The 20,776-nt window shown below is 40.2% G+C and overlaps 2 protein-coding genes across 3 annotated transcripts in view; both read right to left on the bottom strand.

The window, feature by feature from the left end:
- The window catches only part of rras (RAS related), a 31,775-nt gene extending 25,645 nt beyond the window's left edge, over window positions 1–6,130 (bottom strand). Inside the window, exon 1 of the mRNA XM_057861631.1 lies at window positions 5,564–6,130. Within this exon, the coding sequence (XP_057717614.1) occupies window positions 5,564–5,650 (87 nt within the window). The 5' untranslated portion in view covers window positions 5,651–6,130. The remainder of the gene's footprint in view (window positions 1–5,563) is intronic.
- A 2,262-nt stretch (window positions 6,131–8,392) lies between these two features.
- Window positions 8,393–13,575, bottom strand: si:ch211-195b15.8 (dual specificity protein phosphatase 8). 2 transcript variants are annotated; one of them, XM_057860561.1, is made up of 5 exons: window positions 13,429–13,575; window positions 12,918–13,012; window positions 12,654–12,813; window positions 12,449–12,572; window positions 8,393–9,831 (listed from the first exon to the last, which is right to left on the bottom strand). In XM_057860561.1, the coding sequence occupies exons 2-5, from the start codon at window positions 13,008–13,010 to the stop codon at window positions 9,087–9,089; spliced, it is 1,122 nt and encodes a 373-aa protein (XP_057716544.1). In that variant the 5' UTR covers window positions 13,011–13,012; window positions 13,429–13,575; the 3' UTR covers window positions 8,393–9,086. The 2 variants fall into 2 exon arrangements, with proteins under 2 accessions (XP_057716544.1, XP_057716545.1); XM_057860562.1 differs by lacking the exons at window positions 12,449–12,572; window positions 12,654–12,813; window positions 12,918–13,012; window positions 13,429–13,575 and adding an exon at window positions 11,262–12,430.
- Window positions 13,576–20,776: the final 7,201 nt, after the last annotated feature.

Genomic DNA, 20,776 nt, shown 5'->3' with positions numbered 1-20,776 from the left:
AAGAGTAAACATCATGCTTGTCATAGACCCGGGTAATGCCAATGCTCAACTCACGGCTTTAGCTCAACTCATGCCGCTGGATAAAAAACAGAAGAATACCTGACTGCTGCTGATAGCCGCTACAAACTACGTCAACATTGTTTTATTGTAGATAATAGATATCATATGTATATAGAACTAGATGCAAAATGACAGACTCGACGGCGTTAGCAACATTGAAGTATTGAAAACTAGTTGCGTTACTAAACAGCCGCCATCTTAAAGCAGGAGACTTCCCTAGTAGGCTGTTGTGAACCGAGCGAACCTAATTAACTTTTTATCTAAAATACTCCTAAATCGGCAAAATCATGACTTGAATCTATCTTCAAAACAGTTTTAAAACTTTCACATGTCGAAAGTAGACAGAAGGGAAATTATGGAATAACGGGAGCAATTTTAACAGCTTTAACAGTTCGCAAAATTAAATGAATTGAACGTAGTTTAAAGCTGCTGATACAGAATGGGGACTTGAGTATTTTATTTACTGTTTTAAAATGTTAACTTGATACTGAAATAGTCATTTATTTAAACCTGAGAGGCTTTTTATACAATTTTTGGAACAAATGCACGAAACATTAAAAGCATCTAATAGCTTGGGGGGTTTGTGGGATTTTCCACTGAGGTTGTTTGTGTGTTTTGCTTTTTAAGACAGTTTACAATATTATTTGCACGTTTTACTGACTGACTATGCCATTTCTGTTTGTTATTTATAATGTTTTGTGTTTGTCACTTAATAAACAGGTCAGTTTCTTGTTACCAACCGTTGTGTGTTATTCAAACTCACCTAATTCAGCTGGCTAGTTGTTATCAAGAGTACTAAAACCTTTTTCAACATGAGTCTGACAACTAAGTAAGGAGGCTAAATAACTTAAGTTTAACACAGGCTCAGATAAGCAGGTATCGGCCAGTATCGGATCGGAAGTGCAAAACAATATCGGGATCGGATCAGAAGTGCAAAAACCTGGATCGGGACATCCCTAATATACAGGGGTTGGACAAAATAATGAAAGCACCTAACATTTTGGCATTATAATCATTAAACACACGTGTTAAAGAATGGCATGAGGAAAATTCTAATGAAGTTGAGCATCTCGTTAGCCGGCACAATCCCCAGACCTCAACATTATTGAGCATTTATTCTCATATCCGGGCATTAATGACGTCACCAGCCACAACAAAGCGTCGCCATATTGAAATGGGGGCAAAACACGAGTCACAAGCAGTTGCTCTGTCGTGCATTGTAGTACAAACGCATTGAACTTTTGACTTATTTGCGGTCTTTTTTTTTTTTTTTTTTTTTTGTCGGAAGGACTAAAAGTTGCCGTGTTGCGGGTAACACAAGGAAGAGTTCGGAGCCGCATTTGAAGTTCTTCATTCTTCCTCGTGAGAAGTAAAAGGACAAGCAAATGGCTGAAAGCAATCAATCGAGGAACAGTAAAAGAAGACGGTTCCGTGGACCATTTTCGCCAGTGGGAACCTAAATCCAGGCACATTTACGTTTGCAGCCGATTTTATTACTGGTGAGTAAACTTTAATCGATTTTTTTTAAAATGGCGAGACGTTGCTATGCGAGATGACGTCATCATAACATCAAGCCGACTGCGAGAATGGTCAGTTTTAGAGATTCAATTAAGACGTCGAGTTCAATCGCCATCGTCTCTAAAAGAGCTAGAGGGTATTCTAACTGAAGAATGGCTTAGAATTCCTTTGGAAACAATTCACAGGTTGTATGACTGAATACCTCAGGGAATTGAAGCTGTAATTGCCGCAAAAGGCGCACTTACACCACATTAAATTAGTTTTTGTTGATTTTTAAGGCATTTCCATTATTTTGTCCAACCCCTGTATAAGTTGAATGAGAAAACTCATTTTTGATGTATCAAAAAACTGACGGAGAGAGTAATTGTATGTTTATTTTTATTTTTATTTTTTTATTTTTTGCATTCACTTAACTCGTTCACTGCCATTGACAGTTCTAGAGATCAAATCAATTTCAACTGGGAAAGCTGGCATTAAATGATCATGTTTCAATGCCATTGACGGCAGTAGACGTCCAATCTAATTTGACTGGGGGCTGACAGCGATCGAACGAACTCAGTTAATGAGATATTACTTTAAAGCAACACGAGATAACTTTTCAGTTTCACCCGCACAGTGTTGTAAAATCATCAATCAATCGAAAAAATCTCCCGGTCGCCTGCAGATGGATTAAACAGCATTTCTGTTTCCGGCAGCTGTGTGAAGGTTAAATAGTAATAAGGTAATGAATACGTTGTGTCTAAACAATAGCATATGACGATTAGCTTGGTGTGGCTAACCCCCCCCTACCACCCACAAACTCGTCGGGGAGCGTGACACCAGCGAGTGAAAGCCAAGCCAATGTTTATTCTGTAAATCCTGGTAGCTTCCCTTTTTTTCCTTCTCAGACTAAACTTGTTGTGTCTTTTGTTGCTCTGCGATCTTTGCAGAATTCGCGGGAAAGCGTTCGCACGTAAGCTAATTTTCGGGGGTTGGGGGCAGGCCCCCCTGGTGGCCGACAAGTGTCATCGCATGTTATTGACTTTCCAATACAGTATATGATTTTAAAATTAAGAATTTTCCTTGAAAATATTGTCTATAAAAGTTGTAAAGCAATAAAATAAACAACAAAAATGAATTACATGAACAAAAAAAGATATTTTTAGAATGAGTCAAATTTTTTTCCGAAGAGATCATGTGACTAGCACCTTAGACCCTTGTTTACTTTGCTCAGCCAAAACCACCCGAGGACCGAAGAGGCAAGATGGACAAGCTTAGGTTTTTTCAAACCTAAGCTTTCAAAGCAACAACAACTACTGAGCAAGAACCAAGGATTGAAAATGTGGACAATGAAATGCTAGAGACCACCGTCAAAATGGTAAGCAGAGTTTCAATTTGCCCCACTAAAGACGCTAATTGTACAACAGAGCCACCACTGGTGTCTTGCCAATGTAGTTCCCCCCGTCAAAAATTGTGTCCCCTGGCTGCAGGGAGTGCACACACACACATTAGTAATGAGTTATGTAGACTTAAACAATTAATTGAAGCCAGAAAAGAACCACAGATATATATTTTGGACATCAACGTTTATTTAACTGGAGAAACTCAATACAGGACTATAATTACAGTAATAACAGATATAGGTAATCCTGCGAGTAACAGTGAAACATTGCCTTTTTTACATTCAGTACGTATGTTGCGTTATATGACACAAAAAAAGTTTTTTTGTTTTTTATGGATGTGCCATGTTTTAAAATCTCTTAGATAACTACATCACCAAAACATGGAAATCAGGCAAATCAGTGCAGCGCAGTAGCTCCGCCCAGGGGACACAATTTTTGACTGGGGTAACCACATTGGTACGACACCGGTGGGCATACCATATTCAATGGATGACGATCTTGGCGAAAAGTATAGCATAAGCAGCCTGATTTGGAATTCCCCTCAAGAATGATGGGAAACAAAAATGCTAATTTTCAACCTATTATTATAAATATTATTGTAGGTTATTTTATTTTGCTGACACTGCGTTTCGGGGTCATCAACATGTTTTGCCCTCCCTGCCCTAAAAGTCAAACTCGGCCTTTGCGTTCGCATCGGCTTCCATCTTTATAATGAATGGGGAAAGGGGGAAGTGACGTATGCCGTAAAGCCGTCAGCACATTTGTAGTTTTTTTTCTGTGGCAGGGTTCCTGCCACCCTCCTCAAAGTTAATCAGTGGCAATGAAAGCGATTAGAGTTGAAACAAATTCTCGAGTAACTCAAGTTTAAAAACTTATCCAAGTAATTTTATTCACCTTGAGTAATCGTTTAATTTTGACAGCTCTAAGCATCACGTTTTGCCCTGAATACTTTTAATGCGGGACAACGCGCTGATGTCATGTGCGTAGAGGAAGAAGCAATTAAAAACATTTTTTTTTTTAAACTTACTGCAGCCAACAGCCGCTACAAACGACGCCGACGTTGCTAAAAACTAGCCCGCATGATGCTACGGTGGAAGCAGGTGGCATCTGATGCGTCTCATGGAGATCACATGTATGTTGAACAAGATGCGAAATGACAGAGTCAGCGGCGTTGGTAAACAGCCGCCATCTTAAAGCAGTGGACTTCTAAGCGCTAATAAATAAGATTAACGTTACTGTCACTCACTCACGTAACGTTAGCCCTGCGGAGGGCTAGGTTTCTATTAATTATGACCACTGTCGATGCATGGCTAACGTGTCTTACATACAGGCTTTATTTAATCTGTGAAAACATAGCGCTGTAGAGTGATGAGGTTGTGAAATAAATACTTAATAATGCTAACTTTCAATTTTAGCTCATAAGTCATTGCTGGATAAAAAAACAAGTAGCACTGGTCCCTAATGTGCTCCAATGCAGCAGGTATCATACATTTATTTTGAACACTGCAAAAACTCCAAATCCTATCAGGACTTACAGTTTAGACTAACTTAAAACTTAACTAAAACTTAAAAATAGCTTGACACAAATAGAAATTCAATTGAAACACATGGGAAAAACACCTAACTTTTAAGTGATGTGTGTTATCAAGCGTAATGGCATTTTTAGGTAAGAAATATATTTTATAAGATCTAAAAGTTTTTTGAGTGAAAGCAGTGAATTAGTCTTTTTTTTTTTTTTTACACGAGTTACATCTGATATGCAATTGTTGGCTGTTTTCAACAATGTACATCGAAAATAAAGACACTGATTGACTGAAAATGGTTCAATATTAGATGAAATGTCGTTTTCTCATGTATATTTATAATTGCTCTTCACCTAAAAATACATATATATGTTTTATCCGATTACTCGATTATCGATAGAATTTTCAGTCGATTACTCGATTACTAAAATATTCGATAGCTGCAGCCCTAAAAGCGATACAGACCTCTTCAAGATATAAAAGAGGTGTCATTCAACTAGTTGCCAGTCTACATATCATCACAAATGTTATGAAAATATTTGATAAAGGTTGAAAAGCTACCAAGTGTTACTTTAAAATAAAAAAGGATACAGCTCAAAAACCCAATCTTTACCTAGTTTTTCCCCAATTTCGATCCACTGAAAATGATGCGTATACAGTGGATATCATGTTTAACACAAATGAAAGTGGAAGGATTTCAAATTGACCTTTGCATCCTTCGATTTTTCTGAAAGCGGCCCTCGGAGACGTATATGGACGCCAGGTCTTTACATACAAGATTTATTTTTTTAAATCTTAATTAGTAAAAATAGTTAGATCACTTCTGTTTGTGATCAACAAGCCAAACAGCAAAACGCTCACAGTATTTGATGCAGACTTCAGGGAGGTAGCTGTATAGTGCCATCAAACAAAGTCAAGTTTGAGGAAATGTTCTGGCTTGGAGAGCGCATGACACCCCCTTAACCAATTATTCCCCACCCCTATCCACCATAAATGCCATCCCGCATCCGCAGGACGCTTTAATTAGACAGCAGCCTGTATAAACTTAGATTATCCGGGCGTTGTTGCCAAAGATCTTACCTGAATGAACTGGATGGTCAGGGCGCTCTTCCCAACTCCTCCACCTCCCACCACCACCAGTTTGAATCTTTCTTCCTCTCCGCTCATTTTTTTTTAACTTGTCCGGACTAATAGCAACAAAATCTGTCAACCGACTAGCTCAAAGTTCAAATCCAATCCTGATAGCGAGCGGTTAGTTGTACGAGAACAACTTCAAACTTCAGCTGGTAACGTGAATTTCATTTTTACTAGGTTATAAACGCACCACCAACTGGGAACGGGAAAAATCCCCGGAATGTTAGCTCAACAAAGGACAGTTACAAAACCGCGGAATTTTTTTTCTGAGAAGTTTGACTCTTTGAACGCAGTCGTCGTTTTGCTTCTTTGCTTTCCCTCTGCTATCTAAAGTCACGGCGGCTTGCGAGGGCGGAACTGCTTCCTCTTTTCCTTGTGGAGAAAGTCAAGCTAACACACGCATACGCACACGACGTTTTTTGCTCACTCGACAGTCCCTTCGCTTAGTCTAAGAGATTACCGAGGCAAAATGCGTATATTCTTTTTTAAGTTAATTAAAATTTCTTCTGGAACAAATTCCACTTTAATTTGTCAGGTCAGATACCTTATATGGTCATTGGGAGTAACAATGACGTCACATTTACAAGCGGTGTTCACTGCACATACCTAAAAGTGGTAAATGGGTGTTCAAAAATCTAATGTTGATTTATCCCGGCGATTAAATATTGTTTGGTTCGTGGTTAGATTCTAAACTTGCACATGTTACACACAGCAGGACTGTGACTGTAGTTCAGGTATGTCTAATCTTTATTATTTATGGCGGAAAACACCGACAAGACTGAAAAAGCAGTTTCTGCTCTTGCACTCATCTTTAAAATAAACTGCTGTATTTCAAGCTAAAAGAACTGTTGTGTTTAATAATAATAATAATAATAATAATAATAATACATTTTATTTATAACGCACTTTACATTTGAAAAACATCTCAAAGTGCACATTTCCCCCCCCAAAAAATGAAATAATAATAATAACTAAAAAGACTAAGAATAAAAGAGTAAAAGCAAAACAGACAGAAGCACAGATAAAATCTGATAAAAGGCCCTGTCGCCCATAGTCTTGAGCCGAGTCCTGGGCGGGAGTAGACGGTGCTGATGGCCTGCCCGGGTTCTGGCTGAAGTATGTAATGTGAGGAGTTCGGTGAGGTAAGTGGGGGCTACACCGTGTAGACAGTGATGGGTGTGAAGGAGGATTGTGAATTCAATACGGAGGTGAACAGGGAGCCACTGTAGGGTGTGAAGGATGGGGGTGATGTGCTCATGTTTACGCACCCTCATCAGGACCCTGGCAGCACTGTTTTGGACACACTGAAGCCTTTGTAGGCTCTTGCCAGGGATCCCATTGAGGAGTGCGTTACAATAGTCCAACCTGGAGGAGATAACAATATAGAACAATATGTCTATATGCTGCCATAGCAGATTCATGGTGCATTAAGCCCACAAACCAGTTTTAATTTGTCAGTCTTACCCTGGAAACATCCGTTTACAGATGTCGCGCAACCACTTTTGTTTCAACCCAGCCATAAAAAGATGGCATAAAATATCGCTCGGGAGGGGCAAGAAGTCGACAGTTTTGACCATTATGGAATAATTTTGCTATGTCGTACTGAATAAATGCATTTTTAATATTTCATATTCCATTTAGCACAAGACTGTTATTTATATATGATCTTTATTCCGGAATCTCACAGTGGGTCCATAGCACACACACACCAACAAAGAGGAAAAGAATACCGTACATAGGGAGATTTGTCATGAACATACCATTTATCTAACAATTGGGGAAAATACTTAGATAAAAAGAATATCCTGTAAAAATATTGGAGTAAAGATTGAAACAATGACATTTTGCTGCTCTCTTTGTCGCATTTTGCTGGTTCTGAATAATTCCCTCTCAATGGGCTGAATCTAAATCAGATGAAATCGTGACCCTTCCGACGTCATCCTCCATCTGGGGACACTAGAGCACTATAATGACAGGCAGGGGCTAAACGGCAGATAAAAAGACTAATTTCTCGTCTACTGTGCTTTGCCAAATTGTTGTATATAGTCGAATCGTCTCAAAATATGATTCGAATTCACATAATAATGCTATTTAAGTTTTTTTTAATGCTGTCACAGGCAGCATCAATGACAGCCTCCCCAGTTGAAAACACTACCACTTTTGTCCACCAGTGTTGCTAAAATTGACTAGAACTGAAAAAATACCAAGTGCTTCTTTAAATCATTAATAACTTGAAATATAACACAATAAACCAAAGTATATCAGTGGGCATGTCCTGAAGACTTTCTGACAGTTTTCTACGGGTCTGTTTACTACAACAACATAATAAAAACCTGAAATTTTGGCTTTTAGTTTTAGTGTGTCACCCCAAGATTTTAAGTGGCCCGATTTGCCCACCTCTATGGAAAATTTCTGGAGGCGCCACGGATTCATTTAATTCAAAATTATCTATAATTTTTTTTTTTTTTTTTTGCCCATCGCAAACTACGTGCAGGCAACAGAAGTACTATAATTGGATGTGAAATGGGGGCCGCAAAGTATTGTCTCACGGGCTGCAATTGGCTCCTGGGCTATAAGTTTGAGACCACTGCCCTGTCCTATATGGATGTAATACAAACATTTAGGTGGAGCGGGATGATAATTCATGCATGTAAGTGTGCGTGGTTTGCCGTCATGTGCTCTGCTTGCAATTAAAACTTCCCTATGATAAAACAAACACTATTAAAAATGGCTACATAAAAAACACACTTTCTGCAAAATTAGTTTCTTGAGAGATGTGGTTTAAATTCAATCTTTAATCAGCAGTAAACACTATACAATTCAGGCCAAAGCAACAGCTCATTAAAAATATTGCCATCTTACAAATGACAAGATGACAGGGTCAAAATCAGCAGATAAGTGGAGATTCGTTCTCATATCCCAGCAATAAATAAACAAGGAGTTCCTGCAGACCACTTGTGTGTACTGTGCACATAAGTGGTGTCATTCCTTTGAAGCAGGGATGTCCAAACTTTTATTTCACTCAATGCCAGCCTTCCCAGTTGAAATGAATTTGATGTCAATACCTGTCGATGCCAGTGAACGAGTTAATGGCTACAACCAAACAAATAATCAAAAGGTATAATGATATTGCAATAAGTATTTATATTTACATACTGAAGAAAACTTTGCAGAAAAAATGTCCAGCAATTGCAAAAAAAAAAAGTCAAGAAAATCACAATCAAGATAGTCAAATTTATCACATTGAAATTCTACATGGTTTCCTAGGACTCCTGAGCTAATGGAGAAGCACTGTTAAAGTGACCTGCTCCATCTAGTGTTCAAGCTGAGAAGTGCAACAGAATTTAAGCTGAACTCAAGCTTATTGTGGGGGCCATATTCAGTAAAAACTGTGCAGCGGGAGTAGTTTGGACACCCCTGCTTTGGAGAAACATGCACAATCACAAACGCACATAATTAATGGTCCCACTCAGCATCTATATGGCAAAGCAGGCTGTCCCATCTTGACAGGGTGGGCAAATACCCCACCCAACAGCATACGCTCACCCCAGTCCAGCAATTTGTTGAGTGTGCAGCTGAGCGGTGACAGCAGGCCTTGCTCCTTCACCTCTGAGCCGTTTTGTTTTTCCTGCAAAGGACTCTGCTCCTTGTGCGTCTCGCCCACGTGCCTACTTATCGTCTTTGCGTCCGAGTCCGTCTTGACGCCTCTCGATAAGTCGAGGCTCTTCGTTTGCTTGCCGTCGCATGTCATCGAGGGAGGGCAGATCCCCAAGGGGGTCAAAGAGAGGCTGAGGCTTTTGCGTCTCTCTGAGAGGGAAACAGAAACTGCTGGAAGTTGGAGTTGAGTGGGCTTTGGTGCTGCTTTCATCGGGGTACAAGATGTTGGACTGGATACCCTGAAAGGTGTCTGGATTTCCTGTGGATTTGTATTATGAGTCCAAAGTTTCTGCTGGTTTCCATTCGCGTCAGGATTGGAATGTCTCTGCTGGTAGAAATTCTCTCGGCATAATTGCATCTCTTCTGTTGATCTGCCGCTATTGTCGCTGTCTTGGTATTTCACATTGGGAATGTTGATGGATGGCAAGCTGTTATCCAGCTGCTGGCTTTTGAAGCCATCGCCGGAGGCTTTTTGACGAAGGGTGCTCTGGAAGTGTTGTAATTGACCAAGGAAGTTGAAGTTTGGCGAAATGGAGGGCCGGCGCTCTTTCACAAACCTGACAAGCAAGCGGACAGAGCGGAAGGGAAGTTAGTGAAATGTGATAAAACGTCCAATTCATTTCAACTGGGAGGACTAGCTGTGAATGCTCATGTTTCAGCACTATTGACGGGGCTAGGCGTCCAATCCATTTTGAACAGGGGAGGGCAAGTGGACAAATGTTCAATGGCTGCCTATGAGGTAATACTTCAAAATAAATACATTTTTTAACACTCAATCTTACCTGATTCTGATCCTCTGTTTAAGCATTAAGGCTCAAACTGTGCATAACGTTACAGTCGTTTACAACAGGCATGAAAATGGGTCAGGGGTTCAAAAGGTGAGAAGGGTGTGGAGGAAATATGTTCAGGTACACTGTACAACTGGGGCTGTCCCAAATGACTACCGGTAATTTTCTCCCGATTAGTCAGCCGAGTATTTTTACGATTAGTCGAATAATCTAATAATCCCCCACCCCTTTTTGGGGGGTTTTTATTTTGTTTTACTAATTTAGCAATGAAATTTTTGATGACACTTATTAATTCACAAAAACATTTTGGAACACTTAAATTCTTTATTAAAGTAAAAACAAACACATAAACAATAATAAATGAGGTCAAATGCTGATAGCATTAACTAGTGCAAAAGAATGGAATGTAAACAGATTCAGAACACTGTCTTTGCCTTTCCAACATGATTCAAAACAATTCTTAAAAAAAAATCTAGCATTAATATTATAGCATACGACTTCATTTATTAGTACAGTATTATAATAATTATTCAATGCCAATCAGATTTTTCATAAAGGGTGTCATTTTAAAGCTATTCTTAGTGTAGAATCTGAATTCTGAAGTATGTGGGATTAACTCCAGAAATTGTTATTTAGATGATAAACATGACGGGCTTTTATTTTGAAATATTAACCGGAAGTATGTTCGCTTAACCGCTAACCGTAAGCTTTACACTCTTTTTGTCGTTGCATGTGGTGTCAGTAATCTTTTTTTTTTTTTTTCTTTTTTTTCGTTTGCTAACGCTGTTAATCAGCGATTTTTCATTTTTGAAGTGTAACCTTTTAACCGCAAGTTTGTGTTTTGGAGAAGACTGCCAATGTTTTATAGCAGGCTAAAGTAAGTTGTCTTTTTCCCCCCATTATTCTCAATGTAGCAATGCTAACGTTTACAGTGTTTAATATAGATGTGTTTCCTTATTTTGTATGTATGTACTTTAATTCTATGGCGTGTTGGTGACCAATAAACATCTGTGAAAGGAACTGTTGTCTCATATGCCATCAGCACGCACGCACAAATGAATGCGCGCGCATGATAAAACGCAGCCGTGAAAATTACTGCCCTCATTTTTATTTACCATGCCATAAATCAACTCATTGCATATCGCGACAGGCTTAGCAACTTCAATAAAACATGTCGTTAGTTAGTTAGATGGACTTACGATCTGCCAGCTTGTAATTGTCTCCTGTCGTCTTCCAAAATTACAACTGGGTTACGGCGCTTTAGGTGTTCATTCACAGCCGACGTGCAGCCAAGCTTGGCATTGAAGAGGCAGGACACAACACTGTACCATCCTTTGTTTTGTTGAAATAAGTCGATGTTTTGGCCTCTCTGGTGCTCTTTTTTGCTTTGTGCCGCTTTCCCAGCTTGCATACCAAGCGTCCGGCATAAAAAAAAAAAAAAATTTTAATCTACCGACCCCCCCTTACAAATTTTCTACTCGGATCTACACAATTCGCGTAGGTCAACCTTTTTGACTTCATAACGGCGAATTTTGCCGAAAGGTGAGAGATTTTCATGCCTGTTACAATCATATTAACAGTTTTTAGGAATAAAACCTTCATTCACTTTTGTACTTTAACATTTGCTGTGATGTGGTTATGTATTTCATCCGTTGTTTTTGTTGTTTATTTCTATATTTTTGAAGGCACTTGTTCAATACTTTGTACAAAAACTCATATATTTTACTATTTTTTACTTTAGATTATTGAATTTTATTGGTCTATATTTATTAAAGGACACCAACACATATTGTACACGTTAACCTATAATCGCAGTACTACATGCTGGTGTATATACCGTATTGGCCCGAATATAAGACTGCCCTGATTATAAGACGACCCCCTCTTTTTCAAGACTCAAGTTTGAAAAAAAGACTTTTTGAACACCAAATTAATTTTTATACAGAAAATAATTACAGTACATCCGAAACAAATGATTATAACAATATATTTAAGAGAAAAAGCATGTTATTTTGCCGCATTCAAATCTTAATATCTGAACATTTAAATATGTTAACTAAAGTGCAATCACATTCATAAATGTATGGCTTCTGGTTTTTGAAATGTAGATAAACCAATCTATTGTGATAAAACAACAAAACCATCAAACATTGCAATAAAATAATGCAAACTGGTTAAACTTCAGAGTAGCTGAGAACTGTCATGACAGAACATCGCTTCAAGGATATCTGGCGCCATCTAGCGTCGTGAATGGGTATAACGGCTAGACCGCGAATAAAAAACGACCCCCTCTTTTTCAGTCTTATTTCAATGCAAAAAACACCGTCTTATGTTCGGGCCAATACGGTAATAGCATGGTATATGTGTAATAAAATTGCAAGTCAACCTGTAGGCATGGTCCAGATCCATTCCCGAGCTATACATGATGTAGGCTACAGCCAGAGCCGGAGAGCGTGAGATTCCAGCTGCACAGTGGACCAGCACAGAGGCACCGGAAGACATTGCAGAGTCTGCATAAATAGCAAATATAAATAAGAGAGTGCTATTTCTGTCTGAATGATGTCAAAATCTGTCAAGTGCTGAATCCTGACCAATGAAGCGGAGCGCTTGAGGGATCCAGGGCAGCAGGTCATCCCACAGGGAGTCATCAATGGGGATGCGGAGGTATCTGGAGCAGGGTAGGAAGGACGGTCGGGGGCTGCAGCGGCTCACGCTCAGCACATAGGAGATACCCAGAGAGGCCAATCGGTCCTGTATGCAATTACACACAATATCTGTAATACTTCTATTATTGTGTTGAAGGAAGTTGAAATGGTGGTCGTTGTAACCCGCGCATCATGAAGTGCCTTTAATACCTGCGTCACATCGCTCTCTGCTCCCAGGTAGAGCCTTGGCAGGATGATGGACAGAGGAGGACGTTGTGTCTCTTCCTCCCTTGACCAAACCATGTCTGTAGCACAATGAACACCATAAAATCATTTATATATTTTTCTGTATTGCATGCAATTCCTTACCAATAGTTGCAGAACAGTTTATGGAGCAATTTCAAATTTTGCACAGTGGGAAATATTAGTTGAATTCAAGCCTTAGAAATATGTTTATTAATATGTATTCAAATTTTACTCTTTGCAGGTTGCCGATTAGTATGGGTTAATTTACCATATAGTTGTTGGAAGTTTTAGTGTCGCAAGTCGTTCAGTTGCAAGTAAAATATTCCTACTGCAGTTTTTTATGTCCCTGAAGGAGTTGCATATACTGTATATTTATTCCTTTTTACAGGAAAATTAATTTATATTTTAAACACTGTCATCAGAGAACTTGCCATAACATGATTTTACACAGAAAATTAATCATGCAATTACTCACTGTGTTTTTTCTTTCTTCTAAAACTGTGTTTTTTTCTTTGTTGAGACTCGGTCTCAGTTGCAGATCTGCAGATCCTTTCAGTTCACGCCAGTGAAGTCCTGTATCCTCTCCCTTCTCCCAGAGACTGATTCTAAACGATGAGCTCATCCTCTTACCAACAATAAACCTTGAACGGTGATGTCATTTTTAGCCAATCGGCTCTTCGCTGGACATCCACACGCGCAGACGCACAAGGGTGACATCCCCCTCCCTACCCCGAACAGGGATGCCTGCCGGGTGTAAAGGGGGCGGAGTCTGGCAGGCTGTCAGTGCTGCCTCATCACCACCATTCCGACATCTATATGCAAATGAGGACGTCCGGCTCTATTTTTCACCACTCGGCCAATTCTGCCCGTATCAGATGACCACGGAAGTTGCACACATAGCTCGTTGCATTGAACGGTATTGTTGTGGTGCTCACTGCGCAGTTTTGCGCACATGCGCTACTGCGTGCTCGCCGCATGATGTCACGTTATCTGTGGTATTGTTTGTTGCTCAAACACAAGTAAAGGCAATGTCACATGAGCTCATCAATATCACGCCTGAGACAATGTTGAAAACTAGAACAACAAACATCCACTAACTAGCCAATGAAGGCATTCATGTAATTAGATCCAGTTCAAAGAACTTCAGTTTACTAACTGCACAAAAGGTTTATTGTTCATTCCAGAAATGGAGGGCACTTGGGATTCGGAATTCTTGGAAAATAAGCCTTCACTTTCCTTGTGTGCCTCACCAATGTCTTATTTGACATCGTGAGCGTAGGTTTGCATAGGGACAGTAGGGATAAAACTAGGGTGACCAAACGTCCTCTTTTGCCCGGACAAGTCCTACTTTCACTTAGTATCCTCGTCGTCCGGGCGGGTTTTGTAAATTCATAAAAATGTCCGGTTTTTATGATTTTTCACGGGACCAATTTGAAGAGAATTTCTCCGGCCGCTGGGTGGCAGCAGTTGACATAGCTCCTACTAGAAGGGAGGGAAGGAGTAGTTCTTCTTGTTTTTGTTGGCAGTTTACCCCTATCATGAGGCATTACCGCCATCTACTGGGTTGACGATTTGGCCACAACGCCTGCCCAGTTGTTCAGTTTTTAATGATAAATACATATATAATGGCAACTGTTGACTTCTGTCGGAGCTTTGACTGTGAAATCCCGTTTGGTGTCGCATCGTTGTGCTGCCGATGATTGTACACTTTTATAGCAAAGTTTGATTTTTGCCTAAGCTAGCTATCAGTAAGCTAAACCACGCTAGGCATTATGGGAAACGTAGTTTTGAACTGCTACGTTTGGAAACATGCTGGTTGAATAGTTTGTCAGTTAACTTCGGTTATTGTTTGTGAGCAATCTAGAACATTGAATGAGAATATCAATTGAATGGGAATAACAATTTGCCAAGGACAATTGTCATGATAGTAATTTATAAAAATGTTTAGTTGGCACCAGGGGTCGCGTTAACCGGATATTTTCCGTCGTTGACCGGTTTTTTAAAACGGTGACGGAAAAAACTGAAGTCCGTCCGTCATTTTGACAGGTTGCAATTCACACCCCAGACCACAGGGTGGCGAGTTAGCATATTAATTAGCTATTGTTTCTCTTAATGCATGACGTCGTTGGCTCTTCTGTCAGAATATTGTAGCGTCATCGGGGTCTGGCGGCGGCACCGTGATTGACACATCAACGCGACGTTCTTATTGGTGCACCCGGTGTACCAGCGCGTCATCCAATTGATGGACAAGATTGCTGCCTGTGTATAGACCCCAATCACATGACGTCACAACTCCGCCCCCCTGACTGGAGCCGCCATATTGTGTGTCAGCTCGTCATGTTTACACATTACCGCTACGTACATGCCTCTTATTACGGCGTGTTTTTCTGCTCGTTAATATTAATAATCAAAATGGTGAAGGCGTGTGTGGCGGTTGGTTGCTGTAACAGAGAAGATAGACGGAGAGACTTGAAGTTCTACCGTATTCTGAGAGACCCGAAGATGAGAGCAAGATGGACTGCTGTAATTCGACAAGAAATCTGGGCACAAAACGATCACCACAGACTATGTAGTAGTCATTATATCTGGTAAGATGCATTTAATATATATTTAGAAGATTTTGGGCTGACAACCACAATTAAGATCATTGTGTGACGTTGGTGATTGGGGTCTATATCGTTGCCTCTTTTTCTTTGGGGGCGGAGTTGTTGGCGGTAAGCAGAGTAAAAAGTGAGAAAAATACCACGACTTCCGTGTCTAATTTTTCGCCGCCAAGCAAGCGTTACAATATTAATTAAAAATGAATGAAAACTAAATACTATTGAATATGTCATCATTTTAAAAATTTAAGTGACGGGTAAAAATAGACTATGACCGGATTTTTATGACCCTGTCAGTCAAAATGACAGACAACGAAAATGTCTAGCGCAACCTCTGGTTGGCACATAGCCTACTGTGTGTATGTGTATTGGCTGGACTACATTTCCATTGGTCTGCATTTTATATATAGATATATATACTAGTCATTATTTATTTTTTTTTTTTCAAACTGCATTCTTCCATCCAGAGTGCGGGGGCACACTTTAAATATTTTAAAGTGATATAGAAATCTTTGAGTGAACTTAAAAAAAAAAAAAAAAGTAAAATTCAAGTATCTTGAGGCCGGGCTGAGTGTCCTCTTTTTTGGATATCAAAATATGGTCACCCTAGATAAAACACTACCAACTTTTCAGGATGCTCATATTGTCCTCGCCAACTTTTAAGCAACCTTATTTGTGTTATAGTATACTGACTTCAGTTATATAGGCCATTTAGATTGTCTCCCCACATGTTATAAATGTTGTAACTGACCCCACCTTTAAATTATTTTTTATTAGAAGTTTTTTTTTTCAGCCAGCAGCAGCCACTGTAAGAAATGTAAAAAGACTTCAATGTTGTGGAAGTGGGGAACACACCACTAATTTTGCAACTGAAAGTCCAACCTGTCAGTTAGCATAACATTAAACTGTGTGAACTCGCTAACCTGCAAAACTCTGTGTGTCCTCCTTTATGTGTTTTCTACTGCTGACGTGAAATAAACTGTGGGAAATGTACGTGGTCTTAAAGCAGCCCACAGGAGCTTTCATGTTTTTGTTGAGTTTGGCTGTGCTTGTGGACAAAAGCAGTCGTGTTTTACCTGAAGGACAGCTCCATTTTTATTTATTTTTTGTTGTTCTCTGACAAAGAAGTTTTATTATATTATTATATTTAATTTCTTTAATTAGACTATGTTCATTGGTCTTAAGACAAATTTTGTTTTTGCATTCCTGGATAGTTAAGAGATGATTAACAAGCTATTGTGTATGTTAATATTATTTTAGTGATGTTAAAATAATGCAATTTAAATTTGCTCAGAAAATCCAGACATTTTTTCTGGCAGTTTTCAAAATGTTTTTTTTTTTTTTGTCAAGTCAATAGATTTATTTTGCATTGATAATTACGAATGTCCGGTCCTCAGCAAAAAGTCTACGTGCAGGTAACGCCATATCGTCCCCACCAGTGTTGAGCCCAAACCTACGCCCTTGTTTGACATATATTGTAATATATATTTTAACTCCATTCATGCACGGATTATGATTTTTAAACAATGTTTTTAGTATATTCATATAGGCCAGGAGTCTTAAACGTGCAGCCCAGGGGCTGATTACGGCCCGCGGAACAATATTTTGCGGCCCCCATTCAACATTCAATTGTAGTTTTAGTGTTGCCCACATGTATTTTGCAATGGGCAATAAAACAATTATAAATAATTGAAAATAAATCATTTGAAAGATCATTGTTTGGGGGAAAACGTTGTAATAAAGGGAAACTCTGACTTAAAAACTTGTAGACTCTACTCAGTGTTGTTAAAAACGGTGTTTGAATATAACAGCTATACTAACGGCGTTATTTTCTCCAGTAGTGAGTAAACTAATTAATTACTTTTCTCATCTTGGCAACGCCGTTACTGTTACTGAGGCGGGAAAGGCGTGCGCTACTATGCGTAACTATGTTGGTTGACTGACACGAGAAAAGTCTTAAGAAAGACGGACTCACGGAGTCGAGAGAGCAGAGCAGGAGTGGGGAGGAGGCAAGGGAGTGTGACGCCGTTGCAAACACGATGCTACTATGCTAGGTGGCTCCAATAATACCTGCCTGTAGCCTGTCGGGTAATGACATAGCCGATAGCCCACAAACTACGGCCACATAATGGTACGGTAGGTATCATATATACAGAACTACATGCAAATGACAGACTCGGCGGCATTAGTAACATGTATAAAGAACTAGATGCATTAGTAAACGGCCGCCATCTTAAAGCAGTAGACTTCTCAGGAAAGCTCTGTTGTAGAAAACCTTCCTAGCGAACCCAAGTAACTTTTTATCTAAAATGCTCCTAAATTGGCAAAACTGAACTTAAATTTATCTTTAAATGTTGAAACAGTTTTAAAACTTACACATGTCGAAAGAAGACAGAAGGGAACTAATGCAGTAACAGGAGCAATTTTAAAAACTTTAACGGTTGATTCATAACATTAAATGACTTCCACACATAGCAAAGGTTACTGTCTAGTTATTGCAATATCCGCAATACCCCTGTGTCTAGTTACGTTTTGGGAAAAGAATTGGGCTAGGGCCAGTTGTCCCAAAAACCCTTTAAACTTCACATTGACCTGTTTTTTTTTTTTGTTTTTTGTTTTTTTTTTTTGGGGGGGGGGGGGGGGGGGGGCGTGGAAATTATCATCAGTTTCTTTACCAAGTAACTAATTATTCTTACATTCAGGTAACTGAGTTACTAACGCAATTACTTTTTAGGAGAAGTCATTTGTAACTGTAATACTTTTTAAAAGTAAGCCACAATTGTTCTCTTTTACTAAAATATGTTATTAGAAACAGGGCCCTTTTGTCACTGATTCTGTTAATAATTTTTATCGACAAAATTTCTAGAGGCAGCCGAAGCGTTGAGGGGGTCCAGTTGGTGACCTCATCATTGAATCTCTGCTTTTTGCAGATGATGTGGTGCTGTTGGCTTCATCAAGCAATGACCTCCAACTCTCACTGGAGCGGTTCGCAGCCAAGTGTGAAGCAGTTGGGATGAAGATAATCCGAGACCATGGTCCTCAGTCGGAAAAGGGTGGAGTTCCCTCTCCGGGTCGGGGATGAGATCCTGCCTCAAGTGGAGGAGTTCAAGTATCTTGGGGTCTTGTTTACGTGTGAGGGTAGGAGGGAGCGGGAGATCGACAGGCAGATCGGGGCAGCATCTGCAGTAATGCAGACTCTGTACCGGTCCGGAGTGGTGAAGGAGCTGAGCCGAAAGGCAAAGATCTCGATTTACCAGTCGATCTACGTTCCTGCCCTCACCTATGGTCACGAGCTGTGGGTCATGACCGAAAGAACAAGATCCCGGATACAAGTGGACGAAATGAGTTTCCTCCGCAGGGTGTTCGGGCTCTCCCTTAGGACGAGAAGCTCGGTCATCCGGGAGGGACTCGGCGTCGAGCCTCCACTCCTCTGCGTTGAGAGGAGCCAGCTGAGGTGGCCTGGGCATCTGGTTCGGATGCCTCCCGGACGCCTGCCCGGAGAGGTGTTCCGGGCATGTCCCACTGGCGGGAGGACCCAGCGACGACCCAGGACACGCTGGAGAGACTATGGCTGTGTTTCAATCGCGGTTTAAATGAGCCCTCGCTCACTTGCCCTAGCCACCGCCCCCCGGAGGAATCCCCACCGCCATCTTAAGGGCCGTTCCAATTCCCAAAACAGCGAAGTGAACTTGGTGAGATGGACCCTCAGAGGGCTCAGTGATCGAGTGAAAAACGATGGTCACTCCGGAGCTCCCTGTATCCCACAATGCATTGTAGTGGCACACGAAAAACATGTCCATGCGGTGGTGCTAACGAAGCTCAAATACAGTTGTCTGCTGTCTATTTACCACCAAAGAAGAAGAAAATGAATGGAGGAGCCAGCACGGTGTTTGAATGTGATACTAAACTGCCTTTCAAATTGTAAAATTTATCATTGTTGTTTATAAAAATAAATTAGACTTTATGTGGCAGTTATGGCAGGACGTATGAAATCACAGGAGTGCCAAAATAAAAAAATAAAAAAAACATGAATAAATAAAAAAATATCAAGAGAAATACATGAATATATAAGGGGTAATGTTACTTTTCTACTGACTTTCACATTTGTCAGTAAAGAAACGGAAAATGCAATGACAATTTTTGTCATTGACGTTTCTATTTCGCTTGCCTTTTCTATTTTGCTTTTAACGTAAGGAATGGTCTGTCAGTCAAATTGCGTTGGGAGGGACTGAAACTAAACTTCAAATATGTAGGTTAAATGTATTTAAACAACAAATCTGTTTACAGATTTTAAGGTATAGACAAATAAATAAATAAATAATGAATTGCCCAAATGAAATTTGATACAAAACTAATAATTCTGATAATTCCCAGGTACCATCGTGTTGCCATCAAGCACGGAAAACTTCTCCGGCTTATTGACATGAGTCGTAGTATATTTTGTGCGATGTGGAATAATGGTGTCACCAGGTGGGTGGCCAAGCCTGGCAACGGCTCTCCCTAATGAATTTGTTGGACACGGCACTCGCCAGTATAATGTCAGATTTTAGTAGCTGAGGAACTCAAAATGTTGACTGGACTATTATGGACTATGTACATTAACACAATATAATAGTATACAATATACTGTGCAATACAACACAATCAACAAAAGTATATCAGAAGGTGTGTCTTGAAGTCTTTCTGGCAATTTTCTACTGGCCTGTTTACTACTACAACATAGTAAGAATCTGAAATGATGGCTTTTACTTTTTGGTGTGCCACCCCAAGGTGGCCCCATTTGGCCACCCCTATGAAGAATTTCTGGAGGCGCCACTGATTTGGAATAGGCAGGATAGCGCTACTCCAACCACTTGTGGTCGTTCCATGATTTTCTTGCCTGTGAGTGAATGAGGGCAGGTGTGTTCCATTTACGTCTTTTGCTCCCCCTCCGCCCACTTTCCCTCCGCCCTCCAAGTGGCCCCAGTGTGATGTCATAGCAAGTGCTCAGGGCAAATGAGCGAGGGCAACTCAAACCATGATTGGAACGCAGCCTATGTCTCTCGGCTGTCCTGGGAACGCCTTGGGATCCCGCCGGTGGAGCTGTTTGAAGTGGCTGGGGAGAGGGAAGTCTGGGCTTCCCTGTTAAAGCTGCTGCCCACGCAAACCGACACCGGAGCAAGGGGAAGATGATGGACGGATGTTATTAGAAACACAAAATATTGCCATTGATTTAAAAATCTA

Source organism: Corythoichthys intestinalis, chromosome 16 (assembly GCF_030265065.1).
Source record: "Corythoichthys intestinalis isolate RoL2023-P3 chromosome 16, ASM3026506v1, whole genome shotgun sequence".
NCBI lineage: Eukaryota > Metazoa > Chordata > Actinopteri > Syngnathiformes > Syngnathidae > Corythoichthys > Corythoichthys intestinalis.
Note: the sequence above shows the minus strand (reverse complement) of the source record. Positions and strands in the feature narration are given on the sequence as shown.